The 22,898-nt window shown below is 31.7% G+C and overlaps 3 protein-coding genes across 4 annotated transcripts; 2 read left to right on the top strand and 1 right to left on the bottom strand.

Annotated features, from left to right (window-relative positions):
• Positions 1-1,094: 1,094 nt before the first annotated feature.
• Positions 1,095-11,350, bottom strand: LOC139496288 (S-adenosylmethionine-dependent methyltransferase Rv2258c-like). The gene is made up of 4 exons (XM_071284792.1): positions 11,162-11,350; positions 10,480-10,673; positions 2,404-2,517; positions 1,095-2,104 (listed from the first exon to the last, which is right to left on the bottom strand). The coding sequence occupies exons 1-4, from the start codon at positions 11,314-11,316 to the stop codon at positions 1,551-1,553; spliced, it is 1,017 nt and encodes a 338-aa protein (XP_071140893.1). The 5' UTR covers positions 11,317-11,350; the 3' UTR covers positions 1,095-1,550.
• Positions 11,351-17,415: 6,065 nt separating this feature from the next.
• LOC139496290 (uncharacterized) lies at positions 17,416-19,986 on the top strand. 2 transcript variants are annotated; one of them, XM_071284794.1, is made up of 4 exons: positions 17,416-17,739; positions 17,923-18,012; positions 18,208-18,280; positions 18,800-19,986. In XM_071284794.1, exons 1-4 carry the CDS (start codon positions 17,416-17,418, stop codon positions 18,964-18,966), a joined length of 654 nt encoding a protein of 217 aa, XP_071140895.1. In that variant the 3' UTR covers positions 18,967-19,986. The 2 variants fall into 2 exon arrangements, with proteins under 2 accessions (XP_071140895.1, XP_071140894.1); XM_071284793.1 differs by having other exon boundaries at positions 18,586-18,939.
• Positions 19,987-20,779: 793 nt separating this feature from the next.
• Positions 20,780-22,701, top strand: LOC139494590 (ABC transporter F family member 4-like). Its single transcript, XM_071282750.1, has 3 exons — positions 20,780-21,546; positions 22,189-22,329; positions 22,531-22,701. The coding sequence occupies exons 1-3, from the start codon at positions 21,316-21,318 to the stop codon at positions 22,699-22,701; spliced, it is 543 nt and encodes a 180-aa protein (XP_071138851.1). The 5' UTR covers positions 20,780-21,315.
• The last annotated feature ends 197 nt before the right edge of the window (positions 22,702-22,898 follow it).

A 22,898-nucleotide genomic window follows, 5' to 3' on the forward strand; every position in this document is an offset into this window, starting at 1 on the left:
ACATGAAGGTATATTTTTTATTTCATATTTGATTTAATCAGGTAAAAAATAGCCTATATGCAAATTTTCATCAACTTGTAAATACAGGTTCAAAACTGTATCGTATGCCCTTAAGTTGAAGTCCGATGGTTGTTACGCTGAAGTGCGATGGTGGTTATGCAGCGCTGAAGCGCGATGGTTGTTATACTGAAGCTCGATGATTGATGCGCTGAAGTGCGATAGTCTGCCTTTGATATTGAGTTTAACGCAAAATGTCCATGAGCTTTTTATTAAAATGAACTACCATCATTAATATTTGACTTTATTTGGAAAATCTTTTATCTTTGTTCAGGTCAAATTTTATTTATTTTATTCTAATCTATTTTTGAATAAGCCAATTCTCCGATTAGCAATAGAGTCAGAAAATGTAGTCTTTACGGGCGATTTGTTTTTAACGTGGTTGTCTTTATAACAGTAATAAGAAAGGTCTATCTCATTAAGGTAGCACAATACAAAGATTTTGTCACTCCCAATCAGACAACTTTAAACTGATGTAATTCATTTCATCCTTCTTTTAATTTTATAAATGAGGTACATGTACCAAAAGAAAGAAGAAAGATTAATCTTTCAAATTGTGATAATTTCATTATGACATAATTATTACATAATTAATTATTATGTAATTAGTTGCTATATTGTGATGTCCACACTTGAATGAATTTATCTTCTTTGTTCTTCATAGCATCCCAAAATATTTTATATATTCTTGTACAACACAGCCTGACCTCCAAAACTGTGTCCCACATTTCCAAAACATCAATAGAACAAATTTTATACCCAATTGAATTAAGTGGTCTCTTACGAATTGATGTTGCAACTTTCATTGAAGATTTATGAGATAATGAAATACAATAGGAAAAATCTGAGACACAGTTTTGGAGGTCAGACTGTGTTGTGCAAGAATCTATAAAATATTTTTGGATGCTATGAATAACAAAGAAGCTAAATTCATTCAAGTATATATAGACATCATAATATAGCAACTAATTACATAACAATTAATGATGTAATAATTATGTCATAATGAAATTATCACAATTTGAAAGATAAATCTTGCACGTAAAAGACACTCTTGTAGATTTCGAAAAAGAGCAAGCAAATGCCCACTAAAAGGCAGCACTCGCACCAGCGAAGTGGAAAAGGATTAATATAAGTTGTAATAACTTGTTTCCAAATCCACTATACTTTAGTATAAATAAATATGCTTAAAATTTGAATTAAATTAAACTTTGATAAAACACAATAAAATGTAAGGTAACCTATTCACCAATTTGAGTTAGAGGAGGACTTTTTCACCCTTGAAATTTAACCAACAAAATGCAATTATGTTAACTTTGGGAAAATGTGATTATCAAAACAATATTCCAGATTTTACATTTGACGACGATGACTAATATCTCATGTAACATTATCTTATAAGGATTTCTGGGGAACTTTTAATAACCATATTAAGTAATAACCATATTGGTTATTATCTGTCAGCACTATCATCAACGGTGAAGCTAAAACAGTCATTTTAATGTCTTGGAACAGTGGATTACTTCGACAGACTCATTACCATGTATTGTTAAACCATTATCTCTGAGGTATTTTGCCCTATTTTCCAGTCCCCAGCCAATCCCATTACCCACAGCCGGCGGTGCCGACAAACTACACGGGAGGCAAATGTAACAGCTTAGTGCCAGTGTTGACGCATGTATTTTACTTCCAACATTTAGCTTGGGATCCGAATGACAGAGAGGATCATGAAAGGTCAACACGCCATCGTCTTTCAATGCACACATAGCTCCTTTAAGACAAGGACCTGGATTGGGTAGATCGTGGAACACTTTTAGCATTATTATCCAATCAAATCTTCCTGTCCATATCTCTTTCAAATTGTCTGCACCGAGAAGATAGAATTCGACGTTAGTCAACTCTTCGTCTTCTTTGAGTTTTAGTGCAGTTTCAATCGCATACTGATCTACATCTATTCCAACAACTTTGGCATTAGGGAGGTAATTAGCTATGTTTGCAGTAATCTTGCCAGTTCCGCATCCAATGTCCAATATTGTCCTGATTTTATCTGAAAAATTAGAAATGCTTAGTTTATTCGATTATGTTCGATTTTGACCAATTAGATTCTTAAAAGCGTACAGCAGGTAAGATACAGATTGTTGCAGAGTAAAACAAGTGTATGTGACGCTCGTGATCGAACAAAACACATGAGGCCGACAACCGGGGGTTGGATTATCTCATAGTGTTGAAGACCCATTGGTGCTCGTTGGCCGGGTTGTTGTCTCTTTGACATATTACCCATTTCCATTCTTAATTTTATGTAATGAGGGTGAACACGCTCGTATTTAAAAATCTGAACAACCTTACCTCTGCTTTTGTATTTAGAAGGGAAAATGTTCTCTTCTATCCAGGTTCCATCACAACTTGCCCCATCCTGATTCATATAATGGAAAACTTGTTCAAGCTTCGAAAAGTCATATCCTGTAAACATTAATTACAAATTATTTATACATAATATATAATATATTTCTAATCATGTCATTTTGGTTATTTGAACCATTAATATCTTATTATTAAATTGTGAAACGAGTTTTGGGTTTTAGCCTTATTCACTGTGTCTAAACCACACCGGCAAAATTTGCTCGGACTCGATGGTATCTAACACCCGGCACAATGACGGAACACCAATAGACAAAAGAAAGGTAGGTTTCTCCTTATTTTTTTTATTTTTTTTATGATATCGAAGAATATAAATACATATACAACTATTTTCTATTGTGAGATGCAATATTTTCTACAACCGTTCTATATTAACGGAGAAATAACTCAAAATGCATGTCAAAATGACGAATTGAGTGAACCTTGCCTCGAAATTGTTTAATTTCTCGTTAAACTGTTCACATTGTACGGAAAGAAAGGTACGGGAAGATAGATATTGACACGGAGATTGCAAATTTAGTTATTATGAGCATCTCAATAATTGTATTTTTGTGTATGGAACGAAAGAAAAGGGTCATGTCAAATTAAAATAAACCGGTTTCGTCAATGTTGTTACTACACAATCACCCGGTTTCGTCTATATATATCACCCGAGTTTTTTTGTTTTTTTTAACAAACAATTTATGAAAAGAAACTGTGGCACGGATCTGAACATTGTCTTTCGAGAATTTAAATATATATTTATTGTAAAGTAAACTTGGCGTGTTAAAATCTATTTAAAACGGGCACTTTTGGACATAGTTAATTATGATAATACACATTTTCCTAATGAAAGGCGTATCCCTTATTTCACTTAACTTCAAACTAATTTTAAATGGAATATAAATACTGAATAGCAAACACTGGTATCTAATTATTTTGTAACATTATTATATTTTCTTTGTTTATATTATAGTAGTATGTAAAGATGAAAAATAAAAGGATGTGTTTTGTTTGTGCCATAATTTTAATTTTCTATACTATATTATATACACTTAGTTCACAATATTTACTATCAATTATTAATACATTTATGCATTCAATCATTGACGAACAGTCCCAAACCGACTTTAGTCTATGCTGTTCTGCACAAATTAATCATGCATGCAGTCCTGCCAGATTTTCTGGTACTATATAATATATACTGTGTTACTTGCGCACTAAAGCGAGTTTTCACACTTAAGCATCCATAACATAGCAGTGAGATTTGTAACTTTCTCCCCGTTTCTGGTAGGCACATTTATTTTCATAGGCATGTTTTTCACATTTTTTTTACAGTTCAAATTCATTTTTTGTACAGTTCAAATTCAATTGAATCTTCAAGATAACTTTCGAAAACAATATCTGACAGTTTTGTATTTTCAATGTGAATAAAAGTTGGTTTGCAAAACATGACCGTCATTTATATCTAGGTCTTATTAAGAAGAAGTGACGGTGACCACTTATCCCATAAGCATTGACAATGAGACAACTTTCTTTTAGACACAAAACTTATGTTGAATTAATCAAGTTTAGGTCAGCGTATGCCTTAAACAATGAGAAAAACACACAAACTGCATGAAAGCAAGCTATAACAGGGCCCTAAATTATAAATGTAAAACAATTCAAACAAGAAAACTACCTGCCTATTTTATGTTCAAAACGCATATGGTATAAAGCAACCAAAGACAACCATGGAATTACAAGCGTGTGATTCGGGAATGGACTGAGTCAAAGTGTTGTCGCTGACACAAACAGTACAACAAAAAGTACAAATAATAAAAAATGATGAAAAAACCTTAACTCGTCCGATGACAGAGCCTGTATAGCAAACGCGCGATGTGTACCAAAACTTGTATCATAGTTAAAATTATCCCTTAAATATAATAAATATACATGTATTCGCAGTTTACTATGAAGTCCCGACTATCACTGAACTAGTATAAACATTTATTAAGGGGCCAGCTAAAGGACGCCACCGGATGCGGGAGTTTCTCGCTTCATTGAAGACCCATTGTGGCCTTCGGCTGTTTTCTGCTCTATGGTTGGGTTGTTGTCGCTTGGAATTTGTATGAACTTTTCATGTGGATAGACATTTTTGAATAATACGTCCACTTTGAAATAAACTGAATCCGTCTGTCCGTATATATTGTCAAAATATATTGACCAACGTCAGTGTATGATCATCATAACACAACGGCGACAATACAGACTCGTTTTTTTTTTAGTAATGTTAACAAAATAATTATTATTGAACTTTGTCGATGACCTGAGACTATTATACTATTGTACTAATTTGTACATATATAACAGTATAGTTACAATAAGGGATAAAAAAACATATTTTAATGCATGGTAGTTGTAATCCTACATTCATTTTCTATGTCGATTATGCATGCATATACAGTTGTCTTATCAACGTTTATCCTAAGATTTATTTTTAACGATTGTAGAAAAGATTACACACATAGAATGATTAGATTACTTATAAAGGTGTCCATCCTATTGTGCGAGAAAATCACATATCAATTGTGTGTTTCGATTTTTAAGACCGTAAACTTTAATTTCAAGTTTAAACATGTTCAACATATTTTCCCATAACTCATATAGAAAACGCATATTTAGAGAGCTTTAATCTCAATATGCTGTTAAAAAATTTCGGAATGCAAAGTAAATTAAAATATTTGTGTTCTATAAGAGTAGGAATTCAAGTTTTTGCTTATTATTTTTTTTGAATCTGAGACTCATATGAATAATAAGCCGTTGTCCGGTGAACGAATTTGTTTTCCAACGACCCACAAAACTCCTTTTGAACGCTGAAGTTAAATAATCAATTATAATGTAATGCGATTATGATTTTTTTTATTTGACCAAACCGGGTTATCCATTTTGAAATCTATGACGAAACCGGGTTGTATACATTGACGAAACCGGCCAGTTCCATTTTGACATGACCCATTTCTTTCGTTCCATACACAGAGATACAATTATGGAGATGCTCATAATAACTAAATTTGCAATCTCCGTGTCAATATCTATCTTCCCGTACCTTTCTTTCCGTACAATGTGAACAGTTTAACGAGAAATTAAACAATTTTACGGAAGCGTATTAGGGACATAGAAAAAAATAAAATTGGTAGTGACATTTTTTTTCAAAGTCAAAATTTTGGCATTTCAAATCTCAAAATTTCGACTTTAACTCGAAATTTTAACTTTTCTTATCTTGAAATTTTGACTCTTTTAAAACTCGAAATTTCGACTTTTTCTAAACTCGAAATTTCGACTTCTTTTAAACTCAAAATTTCGACTTTTAAACTCGAAATTTCGACTTTTTTTAAACTCGAAATTTCGACTTCTTCTAAACTCGAAATTTCGACTTCTTTTAAACTCAAAATTTCAACTTTCTTTAAACCTAAAATTTCGACTTTTCCTCAGTATTTATACGTTTGCGATTACCACATTCACAGTCATTTATATCAGCAAGGCGGAGAGCCATATACATCACAAACTTCATAAGCATATTTTAATAAACTAAACCATGTTAGAGAGGTTATTTTAGAAAGAAAATCTTGTTCTTGGCGAAGAATAAATAAAATATGTTTCACGTTCGAATACATACTTCAAGTCTGAACTTCAGATATGTGTATCAAGACACCCCCGCTATTCCGACACACCTATATTACGACATACTTTTATTCAACAGTCTAATATATAAAGACAAGGGTTAATAGTTGTGTTATAAGAATGCAAACTTCCAAAACTAGAAAACTGAGCAACTCATTGGTCGTCCTGAATATGAATGGCATTTTGTTTAAACAAGGCAAAGTCAGTGACTTGCTATTGGGATACCAAACAAGCCTTTGAAACTGTGATGCTAAATGTCATCAGATCTGACGATCCTATGACAGTGTCGTGGAAACTAAAAAATGAAATATGGGGGGGGGGGATTCTGTCAACATGCATGTTCTTTTTACGAATGATTTCTTCAATATTAAATGCTGATCCATATCTTAATTTAAGAACAAAACCAATTTCTGAATATAAATTGACAAAATGTGTGGAAGACGCTTTAATAATTTGCGTCTATGTCTACTCCTTCTAAAATTGTAATAACTGTGTTTGAATACTAACATCAAAGTTTTAAAATTAATTAAAAAAATTCAAAATTTCGAAATTTCAACATTCGAAATTTTGAGTTTACAAAAAGTCGAAATTTTGAGTTTAAAATAAGTTGAAATTTCGGGTTTAAAATAAGTCGAAATTTCGAGTTTTAAAAAAGTCGAAATTTTGAGTCTAAATTAAGTTGAAATTTCGAGTTTTAAATTAATCGAAATTTTGAGTTTTGAATAAGTCAAAATTTCGAGTTTTAAATAAGTCAAAATTTCGAGTTTTAAAAAACTCGAAATTTCGAGTTTAAAGTGGAAATTTCGACTTTTTGTAATTCGAAATTTCGAGTTTCAAAAAAGTCAAAATTTCGACTTTTCAAAAAGTAGAAATTTTAAGACTTTAGAAAGTCAAAATTTCAATTTTAAGTCAAAATTTCGGGATTTTAAAAGTCAAAATTTCAAGTTAAAGTCAAAATTTCGAGATTTGAAAAGTCAAAATTTTGACTTTGAAAAAAAAGTTCAATGCCAATTTTATTTTTTCTATGTCCCTAATACGCTTCCGTACAATTTCGAGGCAAGGTTCACTCAATTCGTCATTTTGACATGCATTTTGAGTTATTTCTCCGTTAATATAGAACGGTTGTAGAAAATATTGCATCTCACAATAGAAAATAGTTGTATATGTATATATATTCTTCGATATCATAAAAAAAATAAAAAAAATAAGGAGAAACCTACCTTTCTTTTGTCTATTGGTGTTCCGTCATTGTGTCGGATGTTAGATACCATCGAGTCCGAGCAAATTTTGCCGGTGTGGTTTAGACACAGTGTTATTATCCTTGCCAAAGTACCAATATATATTACATAGTTTATACAGACCCCTGTATGTATTAACGGTTAAAAACAGATACATGTAAATGCATTATTTGTTTTCTTTTTCCAGTTTCAGTTCAATGATTCAAAATTTTCAAGCAAGATTTTCTCATAGCCCGTTTACTATACATGTTTATTAACATCTTACAGAGCTCATTAACTGTTAATTGAAATTAAATAACATTTCTAATAACAGCTGACATAGCTCATTTACAAAAAAAGACATTTTGTAGTAACAAATGACATATATATATATAGCCAATAAAAGAGGGACGAAAGATACCAAAGGGACAGTCAAACTCATAAATCTAAAACAAACTGACAACGCCATGGCTAAAAATGAAAAAGACCAACAGAAAAACAATAGTACACATGACACAACATAGAAAACTAAAGAATAAACAACACGACCCACACCAAAAACTAGGGGTGATCTCAGGTGCTCCGGAAGGGTAAGCAGATCCTGCTCCACATGTGGCACCCGTCGTGTTGCTTATGTGATTACAAATCCGGTAAATAGTCTAATTCGGTAGGTCACATTCATGAAAGGGAAGGGGATTGTAGTTACGACGTAAGGAACATATCCGATATCATTTGTGAAACGGTTATTCCATAACGGTCAACCAACTCGTGATGGCGTCCGTAAAATTTACGAAGGGATGATTTCAACTTCATCATTTGGAACTCTTGGTTTAATAGCTTCCTTGTGAGCAGTAACCCTTTATCAAGAACATCATGATAGGAAATGCAAGCACGGGAATATCGTATCAATTGGGAGATATATTCCTCGTATGCAGGTGCTGCTGGAATGTTGCTACTTAGAAATGGAAAGTTCACAATTGGAAAGCTGAAATCATCTCTTTTGTCGTAAAGTTTTGTTTTCAACCGACCCTCATTGTCAATTTCTAGATGTAAGTCAAGATATGAAGCCGACTTAACTGTATCTGTAGTATCCTTTATCTCCAATTCGATGGGATAGATGCGTTCCACATAGTCATCAAATTTTGAATTGTTTAGTGATAGAACGTCATCTATATAGCGGAAAGTAGAGTTAAAGGATATTGCTAACTTCTTATCTTTCTTCCTAAGAAGTTTCTGCATGAAGTCAGCCTCATAATAATACAGAAACAAGTCGGCAAGGAGAGGGGCACAGTTTGTTCCCATTGGGATGCCGACAGTCTGTTGAAAAACACGTCCTCCGAACGTTACAAATATGTTGTCAATCAAGAAATCAAGCATCTTGATAATATCGGTTTCAGAGAATTTTTTGTTTGAATCAGAGTAATTCTTTACAAAGTATGATTTATCCCTCCCTAAGACAAGATACTTGTATCTACGTTGGCCATTCTTTTTTATGAAGCAAAGTAATACCAACTCTTTCAATTTGTCTTTTAGTTTGGAATGTGGAATACTTGTGTAAAGAGTAGAAAAGTCAAATGTTTTAATACTGTTACAAGATGAAAGAGAGTTAGATTGTATGTACTCTAAAAGATCTTTGGAATTTTTAAGTATCTGATTCACGCCACCTCTAGAATAGGCAGTTTCACAATAACTTTAAAGCCCGTCGTTGATTGCTGATAAAATAAATGTTAATAATTTAGAAAGAGGTTTCGTGGAGCACTTGAAAGACCCAGCAATATACCGTTGTTTGTAAGGACACTTATGTAGTTTAGGTATCCAATACAGTGATGGAAGATCCAGTTCTTCATCTTTGGTTGAAAGGAACAAAGAACAGACCTATGATTATCCAGGATTTCCTCTTTGGTAAGTGTCGTGAGGGTACTAGTATATGTTGAGTTTCCAAGTGAATTGTCTATACCTAATTCGTTTATCAAGCAATTAATGTAGTGACTTTTACAGACAAAAACGATGTTATTTGGGGCTTTGTCTGCGGGGACAACAACATATTTATCATGGAGGTCGGATAAGTGTTTAGCAACATTTGGGTCTTTAAAGATTGACGTAGCATGGGCATTAATGGACCCATTCAGTTTCTTGATTCTGATTTGTATTAACGACCTCACTGCCTTAATCCACTCGGATAGAGTGTCTACGTCTTTCTTTTTCACGTTTAGCCCATTGCCTGACATAATCCTCGACTGAGTCCATCAAAATTTTAAAGTTGTATTTCCAATTGATGGATTTAGGCTCACGATATTTCGGACCTTTCGATCACACATTTCGTAGAGAAGTGTTATTAACAATGTTAAGGTCACCGGTAATAACGTGGCCAGCAGGATTATATATGAATTGGGAACTAGCACAAGTGCAATCAGGAGGTTTAGACTTGAAGTCGTCAATATCGAGATTCTGAAAAACGCGTTTGTAATTGAAAATTTTAGTTGCAATAGGTTTGGTATAGGTATAAGAAATTATTGGTACAGACTGGTCTTTGAAATAAGGAGGTATTTTCGATTGAACTAATTTATGATGAAGGATATTGCCTAGGTTGACGCCATCGAGACTTTTGTTGGCAAAGGAAAGATTTAGAAAAGATCTTTTCTCTTTTTCATCTTTTCCAATAAACTGTGAATTAATCTAAAATAACAGTTTTACTAACAGTTGACATAGCTCATTTACTAGACATGTTGTATAATGTAGTAACAAATGACATATATATAGCCAATACACTGTGAATTGATCTAACATAACACCTTTACTAACAGTTGACATAGCTCATTTACTAGACATTTTTATGAACAACTGACATAGCCCATTTACTATACATTTTTAGTAACATCTGACATAAATTATTTAGGAAGAAGTGGTATGAGTGTCAATGAGACAACTCTCCATCCAAATAACAATAAGAGTAAACCATTATACAAATGTAGGTCAAGTTACGGCCTTCAACACGGAGCCTTGGCTAACACCGAAAGAGCAAGCTATAAAAGGCCCCAAATTTAGTAATGTAAAACCATTCAAACGGGAAAACCAACGGTCTAACCTATATAATCCATTAACTTTGAATTGACTTTAAAAAAAAACATTTCCATTAATATCTCACCAGCAGATGATTGATCCTTTGACCGGAAACATGCTTCTACATCCTTTGTCAGTGGAGCAGTGGCGAGAATCATTGTTGCAAATAAGCTCTTGGATGTTTTTGTCTTACAGTCAGCTGGTATGTAGTATTTGTTGTCGTCTGTTATAAAGACAATCTTAGCGGCAGCCATTGAAAACAACCACTCCCTCACATATCTATGAAATAAGAATGTATGAATAAAAAATACAAAAATGAAGATGGAACCCTTTTTACATACCAAACAGAAGGTTTTTAAAACAGCACCTTGCGGTTTATCCCTTAAACAAAACATACCAATTTCAATATTAAACGCTTTGTAAACGCAAACTTTGTCGATTTACAACCGATTGCTTTGAAAAACGCAACCTTTGTCACATATCACAACTGATCGCTTAGAAAACACAACCTTTGTCACATATCCCAACCGATCGCATTGAAAACGAAATTTTTGTCACATTCACAAAATATATGGAAAGTCGACCTTCCAATGGATAGAAACAATTGCCTCTGGGTGTAATGGTACCTTTCATTCAATCCCGCATTATCTGCTATTGATTTGGATGAAAGGCAGTAAGAGCTCGAAAAAGTCCAACTCTACATACAATGTGTCCGAGTCTTATACCAAGGGAGATAACTCCGATATAATTAATGGTATGATATGTACCTCTCATTCAGTCCTGCATGATCTGCTATTGATTGAGATGTTTCTGGTTCCGACAAGTCCGTAAGAGCTCTAAAAAGTCCGACTCTATGACCAAGTCCTACGCCAAGGGCGATAACTCCACTATAAACAATGTTATTGAATCTTTCTTCGTACATGTCTGGCTTCGTATCGTCAGGAGAAACACTAGCCATTTTCTGAAGTAAATATTTAGTCCAATTATTATTCAAAGCATAAACAGATATAAATTACACCAGATTTGAGGTATGCGTCAATGAGAAAACAACCCACCAAAATAAATCTACAAAAAAGTTAAAAGGTCAAACATCTTCGCCAAACTAGGTCAAGACCCGTCCCCGCCTCCAACCTTGGCAGATTAAGCCAACATTTGTGATTTCAATGCTGCGTCATCTACTGACCCGCAGCTAAATGTCACACTATACCAACTTCGTAATTCTTTACCAAATGAATGTCATCATTTCAGTGTGGAAGTGTGGGTTTTGTTGTGTCTAGTGTTTATATATATTCCGAAGCAGGAACCCAAACAATACGCTGTTTTTCCAACATTTGCTAGAAAAAATACCCTTGTACTCCTTTCAATTTAGATTTTAATTACCCGTTAATAATTTACAGAAGCCAACACAATTTACACATTTTGATTCAGTTCAAATAATACATATTACCAACAAAAAAAGAGGGAGAAAACAGCGAACATTAAGAAATACATTGTACACATAGTTCAGAGAGCACGACTTTGGACTGTTGTACATTGTACAATTTAAACCAGTTTAACATGATCGAGCACCCTTCCGCTGTTGCCTTTTTATATTATTTATTTTGTATAACTACAAGCATATTGTGTAATTACCAAAAGGATGACCACTAACTTTGGTATAAAAGTCAGTAAACGTCTTAAATTTTGAAAAAAAATCCTTAAGAGCTGTAATAATATGTTTAAAATTACTAATATGTTACATGAATATGGTGCAATGGTATAATATAATAATAAGTAAGCTTACCAATAATGCCCTGTAGCTTAGGCATCTACTAAATATATCTGAACTTTTATCATTTGTGTCAAAGATAAAGTAAAGTATTGGGGTCATACATGTGTGCACATTTAAAGTTATAATAGAAACATGTACACTGAACTGAATTAATATATTACATAGTATACCTATTTACATTTAGAATTACAGGTATATGTCTACGCATTGTTATGAAATTATTTTATTTCACGTATTTGTGCATTTGTACTTATCAACTCAGAATTTAAGAAAACATTATTTATAGGATATTGATTGATTAATTCGGTTGGTTCCTAAATGTACGCCAGTATTTTATGCACGTACAGGATGAAATTAAACTAACAATAAATACAATATATTTTATATTCTTTCATATAGGACGCCAGGGGTGAAGGTCGGGTGATGTTTCACTGCCACATGTAAAATAGGATATAATGGAAAAGATAGAAAGTTGGAAGTGCAAATTTGTTACGAATGGACCAATCAAAGAGTTGGTGCAGGGATTTTTAACGCCCGTACGAAATAAGTAGTAGGATTCCACCTAGACACTAGTAGGAATGAAGTAGAAATCCACCTAAATTCAAAAATTCCATATAGAAAGTAGGCGGACATGGAAAATGAACAACATTCTGACTGGATTTTTTAATATTCCTACTTAAAAAATCCTACAACCTAGGTGGAAATTTAAAAGTCTGTATGGATTTTTTTTCTGTTTTGAAAATCTGATTTGATTATTTATTTTCCTACTACATGTTTAAGATTCCTACCAGACTTATTTTATAAATTCCTACCAGAAAATCTTTCTACCTGGAAAGTAATCTTGAACTGGATTTCTGTTTGCTAATGACACACATTTTGCAATGTAAATGCAAGCAAGTTCCAGTTCACAAATTCAAATTTAGGAGGGGAAAGAATGAAATGTTGTGTTGGAATACAATGCTGCAAGTTAGGGTCACACAACTACAATATAGAAGTGTAAGAAAATATGGCTAATCAAGACTAAAGGTAATTGTTATACATTAATTTTTTTTATCTGCCTGCCAAAAATATAAAGTTATAATTAATTCATCAATAGTGCATAATCTTACTCATTATTTGTCCATTAAACTAATATAGATCTACATGTTTATGTAAAACACTTTTTATAGCTTGCATACATTGCAGTTTCCTTAAAAATTTCAAAAGTCCATTTTTTCAAAAAAGGAATTTATTCCATGAATTTCCTTTGTTCTTTGTTGTTGAGATTCAAACTTATCATTGACCCAGTTGTGTATTTGTGAATATACACTTATATTTTGTATATTTTTAGATTCCTACCAGAAAATATTTTTTTCTGGGTGGAATTTTGAAAAATTCCTACCAGGTTTTCTAGTAGGAATTTTATTTTCCTACCAAAGTATTCCTGCTAATTTGTATATTCCTGGTAGGAATATACAATATTCCCACTAGGAAATTCCTGCTAATTTAAATTTTTCGGCTGTTTTCCGTGTGGATTCCTACTACTGTCTGACTAGAATATCACTCTTTTCTGGTAGGAATTTAAAGCAATTTTCCTACTACATTCCGTGTACATTCCGTATGGATTGTTTCATACAGGTGTGTAGAGCGAGTGTCATTCTCTCAACACGTGGCATCGAATGTAAGGGAGCTACCATTTGATTGTTATGGGGGGGGGGGGGTGCTATTGTACCCGAGTCAGGAAGGAAAAAAAGTAATTAAAATAAAAAACACTCTTTATAGTCTATCATTGCAAACATATACATGGAGCCTTTTTATTGATAACTGCATACATGTACATGAACTTTGTATATCTTCTTTCATATCAGTAACCTCTTCGAGCTGAAATAGGAATACATTTAGTACGATATATATTTATATAAATTTTGTCAGATTTTATAACATTTTATAATAAATTACTAGATTTACTAAATGGAATCCCTGAAACGATGGCTGAGATTTGTGGTACATTAATATTGTATATATTCATTTCATATTTAGAAAATATGAAAAGAGATAATATGAAAAAAAAGAAGATGTGGTATGAATACCAATGAGTAAACTCTCCACAAGAGACAAACATGTCACAAGAGTTAACAACAATAGGTCACTGTACAGCCTTTAACAATGGGCAAAGATCATACCACATAGTCAGCTATAAAAGAGATAACAATGTAAAACAATTCAAACGAGAAAACTAATGGCCAAATTTATATTTCAAAAATGATAAAAAAAAAAAAAAAAAAAATACATATAATTATGTAACAAATGTGAAGCAGGATCTGCTACCTCTACGGAGCACTTGCTAATTCTACCAGTAATTAATTTTATAATTATAATGTCCACATAAATCCACGTGACGCTTACTTATCACATCCCCACGCACTTCCGACTCCTACATACATTTAAATGTTGAAATATTAACTGCCATATGCTTCTATCATCTACAGCGATTGGTATATCTTAAGTTATTTTTCTCTTATGATGCATTTCTACTTTTTTTATTGTTCTTTGAAGGCTTTGCTATAAGAAATAAGAGATGTTATATGATTGACAATGAGACAACTATCCACCAAAGTTCAAATAAAGTGGATGTAAGCAATTATAGGCAACCGTACGGTCGGCTATAAAAGGCCCCGACATGAAGATATGAAACAATTCAATTGAGAAAACTCACGGCCTAATTTTTCACAAAACAGTTTACGAAAAAGAAAATATGACATACACGAACCAACGACAACCACTAAACTACAGCCTCCTGACTCTGTGCAGGCACATGAAGAATATGGCGGAGTTAAACATGTTTGTGAGCACCCAACTCTTCTCCTAACCTGGGACAGTGGTGTAATAGTACACATAAGAACCCACTATAAAGATCAGTTGAAAATGGCTTAACTTACAGATGGATACAAATAGAAGTACATCTAACAAAAACACAAAGTAGACGTGGCTGGTTACTTATACACCCCAAAAACAAAAAGACATTAAGTACAGATCTGAGTGTACTCACAGTTACTGACAGCTCGTTCAAAACCACTTAGGCAGCAACCATTTTCCACGGACAAACTTTTTTTTTTTGGCGATAAGTCGAAAACAATTTTTTTCTTTCAATTTTAGCATTACATATAGTGGCAGTTTAGGGTGAAACAAACATTTTTTAATCCATAGCCCCCCCCACCCCCCCCCCCCCCCCCAATCCCCCGAAAATCAAATGGTTGCTGCCTTACAAATAATAAATAAAATCATGTATCTTAGGCTTATGCATGTTATTGACTTCTAACATTTAGTTTGTTACCAATCCAATGTTACGTTGTAGAAAGTACAAAATCATCTCCTTTTCCCCGAATGTGACCTACCGAATAAGACTTATATTTGCACTAACATGAGCAACGCGGTGAGTGCCTCAAGTAGATCAGGATCTGCTTAGCCTTCCAGAGCGTATAAGATCCCTACCAGTTTTGGTGTAGCTCGTCTTACTCAGTCTTTGGTTTTCTATGTTGTGTTTTGTGGTTTGTGTACTGTAAGTTTGTTTGTCTGTTTGTCTTTTTCGACAGCTGAGTTTGAATGTCCTTTTGGTATCTTTTTCCTCTCCTAGGGTATTTAAAAAAAATGAAAACTTGTTTGTATTTGCACGGAACGCGGTGAAATAATATATAATCTGTCAAGTGTACCATTATTTTATCATAAATGAATATTTTAAGTACTTTATATCCTCTAAGAAAAAATATTTATAATGTGTTATTTTCATATTTTAAAAGACGTTGAATAAGGTGGCAAAATATCCATCTTCCTAATACAAGAAGTTTATGGAACTAACAAAATAACGTTATCTGATAATAACACGAAATATATTTGTCATAATAATACGAAATACGAAATATTTTCGTCCCATGACATCGAAATGCTCTTATATATACGGAGGTCTACTCACTAGTTTGAGAGCATCTGTGTATTTTTCAAACTTCCGGGCTGACATTCATCTCAAACATGCTGAATTGCAACGTATGCTTTGTTCATATAGCATTCCGCTGTACATGTACATTGTATTTAATTTGTTGAGATATAAGGATGAATATAGTAAAAAGAGGTTTTTATTTAGAAATATATATACCCTTCAAAAAAGAAGGGAAAACTCACAGAGAAGAAAACTCAAACGCAACGTCCCGCTAAACTATTAAAATAAAGTAATAAATCAGTAAACAACCATCACATTAATTTATTATTTAAGCAATGCGTTTCTGAAGTTGTATCACAAAATGACAGTACGAACAATTTGGAAACTTGTTCAGTGTATTTTTCAAGACATGTAACACTATTGTTTCGGTAACTCTAAATAAAACTGTTCTTATATTCCACGAGAAACTCGTCGTTACAGAAAGAGGCTGACTGTTTCTCCGGAGCACCGGAGTTTAGGAAGATCCTGCTCCTCATGTGTTATCCGTCATGTTGTTCATGGATAGTTCAAATTCGTGTTAAGCGTCATTTAGTGATGTCACAATCGAGGAAAAGACGACTGAATTGTGACTATGACAAAAAGAAAATATCTGACACATAAACCAGTGAGAGGTTGACTTTAACAGTAGTATATATTGTGTGGCAGCAGCAAATATTTTTGCCACGTTGACAAAAATTTGTTCCTGACAAAAATTTGTTCCCGCTAGCAAAATTGTATAATATATTTGTTGAATAATATCAAAATATTGGATTTTAAAATTTGTAGAAATATAAAAGACTGTTTTGATTTTTTCACACGTTGCATTTTGCAGACGTCAAGAAAATTACATAATATAACTGTTGTATAATATTAAATGAAAATTTTGTTTTTTCACTTATAAAAGAATGTTTTGATTTATTTTCCATCGCATTTAACATATAGACAATTTAAATTGTTAATATTTTGGATAAAGAAGTTAAAAGTAAAACTGAAAAAATAGAAGATTAAATGACTTCGCGTTGAGAGAAGAAATTTTATAAAACTTTTAAGTTTCATTTGTAACAAAAATGAATAAGAATTGAAAATATATTAATTAACCCTAACCCTAGCGTATATTGTAAAAACTATTATTATTATTTATTAAAACAATCCATACTCAAACATTAATTAAACCTTATCCATCTACCACTCTTATCCCAACCATATATCACGGAATTAATTACCCCTAATTTATTCCCTAATTAGACTATTGTTTTTATTTCTCATCCGGGTATTTAATTCCTCAAAATATTTGCAAAATGTCACCCATCAACACCATGTTTATATTCATCATCATTTGTTTCACAATGTCAGCTGTTTCATGCTCGCATGAATTGAGAGATGTATGCACAGTGGAGGGGGATACTCTCCATTGCAGATGGACTGGAGCAGGGCTCTACAACACCAGAATCCGACTAGATGTAAAGAAAGTCGTATTCGAAAGATTTTTTGTTGCCGGACAATTGGACCTTGCAAATAATAGAGACCTGCATTCAATTGAGATCAAACAAGGAAATTCTAAATGCAGCAATGTTTTAGCAGCACCAGAAACAATAACAATTGTTAATGGTATACATTGTGATGTAAGTATATAGGAAATTAGAAAAGAATAACAGAATAATAAGAGCTTTAAAGTAATCACGTAGTATTGTCTCTATATGTAAAGTGACTAGAAACAACCTAAACTATGAGCAGATCTTATATATTATTTATTAATTTTATTGTGTAAAACATTTCTTACATTATGTATATTTTTTTTTTTACAGAATGGAGTCATAGCTTCTACAACAACAACAGCAGCAACAAGAGTAACACCAGGATCCACATTGTCAATCGGCACCACTGATAAACAACTGGTAAGCATTTATCTGATATTTTTTTAATTAAAACGTCCGTTTTGTTTTCTATTTTTATTAGGAAATACATGTACATGAACGAGTCAATTTGTATTCTCTATAGTATAGTGCTTAAAAACAAATTAAAATGTGAAGGATAAGATTTTTTAATATCAACATTTTCATGAAATACATGATTTTATTTCTTTATTTCAGAAGTCAACACCACATGCACAGGAGGAAGACAAGGGTCTAGATAATATTAAGATCATTCTTATAATGATTTTTGGTAAGTATCTAAATTTAATTTATTTATTTGATTGACAAACAATATAAAAATAAAATAAATAAATAAAATAAAAATATATACATGTTCTAATAAAAACACTTATTTATAAATAAGAAAAAGATGCGGTATGAGTGCCAATGTATTATAGATCAAAGTATGACCTTCAACACAGAGCAAAAGCTCACACCAAACAGTAAGCTATAAAGACAATTCAAACAGAAAAACCAATGGTCTAATCTATTTATATATATCAATATATTTTATAATTTTTAAAGTAAGTGACATATTCAAATTTATCTTTACAGCATCTCTAGCATGTGTTATGCTCTTGTCGCTGATGTTATTTTGCATCTGCAAAAAGAAGAGAACTGCAAAAACCAATTTCCGCCAACACCAATTCTCCTTCAATGTCGATGCAGATTCACTATCCGAAATAGAAATTGCAGATTTTGTTAATACACCAAAAAAAACTGTTTAAGTTAATATCTATCTCTGTATTTACTACTTTTTAATTTGTAGAATATATCCTCATCGCAATTTATGAAAGGCTTCAAGAAATTATAAATTATTTTTTTCCACCACGTGAAAATAACAGACGAGTAGCCCCAGCACAACAACAACCACCAAGAATATTGAGAAGATCAAACAGGATATCTATTCGGCCACAGAGACTAACCTATGATTAATTTTCTAAACTTTTAAATTTTATGAAATTTTTTAAATTTTTTTTCTAAATTTTATATTTTTTTTATTTTTTTTTTTCTAAATTTTATAATCTTTTTTCTAAATTTTATAAACTTATTTATACACTGTTATCTAAATTTTAATAATCACTGATGAGGATGTATTCTACAAATCTACTTATATTATGAAAAATTATATCACCAAAACTTTTCAATTTTCTTTCATTTGATTTATTTGGATTAGTTACACTTTATTTTAATTAAAGAAAAGATTTTGATTATACTCGCATTTCTCTACTCTCATTTTATTATATTGTAAATAGTAGTATACATGTAGTTTGTTTTTATAAATTCACCTTAGTTTATATGTTTCATGCTCATTCAAACCATAAATTTCATTATAAATCTATTCTTTTCATTAAATAATCTACTTTCTCTGGTATTAAAGTTCATTATTAATCTATTCCTTTCATTAAATTATTCTTTTTAGTTTTCCATTTACATATGTTTAGTTTTGTAATAGAAATAAATTAAATTAAAAAACAAATATGATTGGTATTATTGTATATATGTAAATAATATATATATGTATATAATGTTTGGAGAACTTTTTGTTTTTATGTTTACTTTATCATCATTTTCATCTTTGGAATTTTTTCATATGAGAATTTACAGCATCCAAATTTAATTACAACATATTATCGCATATTTTATCATATTGTGTTTGCTTAAACTTTTTTTCTTTTGTTTTTATTACTTTTTATAGTGCTATATGATTAAGTTAAACCTAGAGATAAATATATAAAAATTCTTGATTTGTAACCGCTGTCATGGTGCTTTCTATAACATGTTTTATGTGAAAAAAAATGGTGCATTACAAATGATGTAAGTTTTTTATAACCAAATTTCATTTGATAGTTCTCTTGTTTATATTATTTACAATTGTTATATAAATAGTGCAGAAAACTTGATTTGTTTTGAAACTTACTATGTTGTTTCATGGAATAAAGTATTTGTATTTGATATGTGTTAATAAATTAGACTTTTCTTAAACTTTTCCCACTGCATTGCTACCCCAATCAATGTGGATGATTACCAGTTGACACCATTTGTATATCATCTAGAAATTTGCAAACAAAAACTTTGCTTAATTAATTTTTATCTACTTTAAATTTATTAATTATAAAAGAAATATGGTTTAATTGCTGATGAGACAACTCTTCAAAGAGGTCAAACCACAAGCTTCAATCTCAAATCTTGTCAAGAAAATGAAATATTTACACAGGAAAAAAGAAGCTAGCTGAAAAAAAAGTCATGAACAAAACAAGATTCACCATTTACAATGATCCAAAGAAAAGAAAAGAGCATATCTAGAAATTTGCAAAACAAAAACTTTGCTTAAAACATTTTTATCAACTATTAATTATAAAAGATGGTAATCCACAAGCTTCAATCTCAAATCTTATCAAATGAAATATTTACACATGGGAAAAATTAGCTAGCTGCAAAAAAGTCATGAGCAAAACAATTAACTACGATCCAAAGAAAAGAAAAGAAAAAAGTAGCATGTAGGGGGAAAAATAGAGAGAGAGAGAAAAAGGAGATATGATCCACCATTGAAAATATGATCCAAAGAAAAGATGATCCAAAGAAAAGAAAAAAGTCGCTTATGTTCTAACGAAGGAAAAAATAGAGAGAGAGAAAAAGGAGATAGGATTCACCATTGAAACTATGATCCAAAGAAAAGAAAAAAGGTGTTTTAACGATGAAAAAAATTAGAGCGAGAGAGAGAGAGAGAAAAAAAGGAGATAGTAATGAGATGTAAAAATAATCGTCAAAATCCAACTCGATTTACCATTGAAAATATGATCCAAAGAAAAGAAAAGAAAATAGGTTTTGTTTTAATGAAGGAAAAATTATATATAGAGAGAAAAAATAGTAATGAGATGTAAAAAATAACCATCAAAATCCGGTTCGAACAAATCTATAATATATAATTGATCTTAAATAAAAACAATCAAAATTTATTGAGTAATGATCACTTTTCAAATTTGAAAGGTGATAAACACTTTATATTTAAACTGATGAACTAAGATTTAATGTAAACAGAAGGTGTATTATCCAAATACTGCCGCAATATTGGAGATCAATCTGACATGAAAAATCGCGATCGGGACAGATCTACACTGAAATTACATATGAATTAATAAAATGGTGTAACATGGATAATGGAAGGTTGGCGAGCCTTTAGGAGTAAATAAGTGTTGGAAACTATTATTCATAATTTAATGAAACGGAAGCTTTATTCCTTTATTAACGCGGTACACTCAATTCTATCATAAAGCGATAAAAATGATGAACCAGGTTGAGTACATGAGGGGATTTGGTGGAGAAGTAGAGCGGGCTGAGTTGAATTTTGGAAGAAAGAAGAACATTGCGGTTACACCGTACAAGGGATATGTTTATATCCACATAGGCAGTTTAACAAGTAGCAGAAGCATAACTCTTGGGACTGATGAGTTTAAAGAGCTATGCAATCTGAAGCCAGTTCTTTTAAAAGCTGAGGCAGAAATAAAAAAACAGGTTAGTGATTTCTAATATTTAGCAGTAAATATTTACATGAACATATAGCTAAATTATTATCGTTCAGCAGCAAATAGTTGAGCGTGATATATATTTTATTCTCTAAGAAATAGGAGCGATCTACAAAATTATTTTAAAGTAAGATATTGCGAGTGTTTAATAAAAGCACCAGCTGCAGATGTTTCACCTTATATGTTTTTTCGTAAATTTCACTACTGCTAGTAAGTACACATAATTTTCAAAGTTATTGAAAGCGAGTAAAAACTATATGATAAACGTTCTAATTATCCTTCAACAGCAAATAATTGAACATAAATATATACTTTATAGGTTTAATATACAACAAACGTTTTAGTTAAAAGTAAGTTATTGATAGAGAGTATTTACAAGCGGCTTGCGTTCAGCTGCAGATATTTCACTTGTTTCTGGGTTGATTTCACCACTGTTAGTATTAATTTTCAAAGTTATTGATAGCAAGTAAAAAATGTTTTGATAAACGTTCAGTTGCAGATATTTCAACATTTTTGTTTCTAGGTAAATTTCTCAACCGCTAATAAATACGAATTTCTTTCCCACAGCAAACGTTGATTTATATGATTTCTTACACGTTCAATTGTTTTTATTATATATTAATTTTTTTAGCTGCAAAAACCTAGCAGGAAAAAGAAGGTTATAGTTGTTGAAGAGGAAGAAGAAGAAGAAGAAGAAGAAGAAGAAGAAGAAGAAGAAGAAGAAGAAGAAGTAGAAGAAGAAGAAGTAAAAAAAGTTACTTTGAAAAGAAAGGTAAAACAACTTTTGTTTTTTTTTTCTATGTAAATCAAAATAAGTAGTTATAATTTTCAAGTTTATGAATTTAAAGTAATTATCCAATTAAATGTACCATAAAAAGAAAAAAAAAAAAAAAAAAAAAAAAAAAAATTGAAAACATTGAAATAACTTTAAAATTTTAAGATGATTTTCTATATTATGATATTCTTATTTTAGAGAAAGGTGATTGCTATCAGCGATAGCGATGAGGAGGCGGGAGTGTCAGAGTCGGACGTCAGAAAGGTGATTGTTGCAGCAGAATCTGGCCCGTTCAAGGGGCTAAAGAAGAAAAAGAAAACAGCTGGAGCTGGATTCATACTTTCTGAAGCAGTTAAAGATGGCGAGTGAAGATAACACCAGTAAGTGATCAAATTTTTATTCTGTTTCTAATATGTTCTTATATACAATAGTTAGGATAGAAATCATTTATAACTTAGCAACATTTTTCCAATCAAAGATTGATTTATCAATATGTGAAATACTCGCTTTAAGATAAAACCATTGCCTTTGATTTAAAGCGATCTCATTTCTAAGAGGATCATTTC

This window comes from Mytilus edulis, chromosome 11 (genome assembly GCF_963676685.1).
Source record: "Mytilus edulis chromosome 11, xbMytEdul2.2, whole genome shotgun sequence".
Lineage (NCBI taxonomy): Eukaryota > Metazoa > Mollusca > Bivalvia > Mytilida > Mytilidae > Mytilus > Mytilus edulis.

Excerpts from the sequence above, each read along its gene's own strand:
- LOC139496290 (XM_071284793.1), top strand. The coding sequence starts at position 17,416 with ATGTCACCCATCAACACCATGTTTATATTCATCATCATTTGTTTCACA. Across the intron at positions 17,740-17,922 it reads TTAATGGTATACATTGTGAT|AATGGAGTCATAGCTTCTAC; the intron begins GTAAGTATATAG and ends TTTTTTTTACAG. Across the intron at positions 18,013-18,207 it reads GCACCACTGATAAACAACTG|AAGTCAACACCACATGCACA; the intron begins GTAAGCATTTAT and ends TCTTTATTTCAG.
- LOC139494590 (XM_071282750.1), top strand. The coding sequence starts at position 21,316 with ATGATGAACCAGGTTGAGTACATGAGGGGATTTGGTGGAGAAGTAGAG. Across the intron at positions 21,547-22,188 it reads AGGCAGAAATAAAAAAACAG|CTGCAAAAACCTAGCAGGAA; the intron begins GTTAGTGATTTC and ends TAATTTTTTTAG. Across the intron at positions 22,330-22,530 it reads AAGTTACTTTGAAAAGAAAG|AGAAAGGTGATTGCTATCAG; the intron begins GTAAAACAACTT and ends TTCTTATTTTAG.
- LOC139496288 (XM_071284792.1), bottom strand. The coding sequence starts at position 11,316 with ATGTACGAAGAAAGATTCAATAACATTGTTTATAGTGGAGTTATCGCC. Across the intron at positions 2,518-10,479 it reads AAAGGATCAATCATCTGCTG|GATATGACTTTTCGAAGCTT; the intron begins GTGAGATATTAA and ends TAATGTTTACAG. Across the intron at positions 2,105-2,403 it reads TTCTAAATACAAAAGCAGAG|ATAAAATCAGGACAATATTG; the intron begins GTAAGGTTGTTC and ends CTAATTTTTCAG.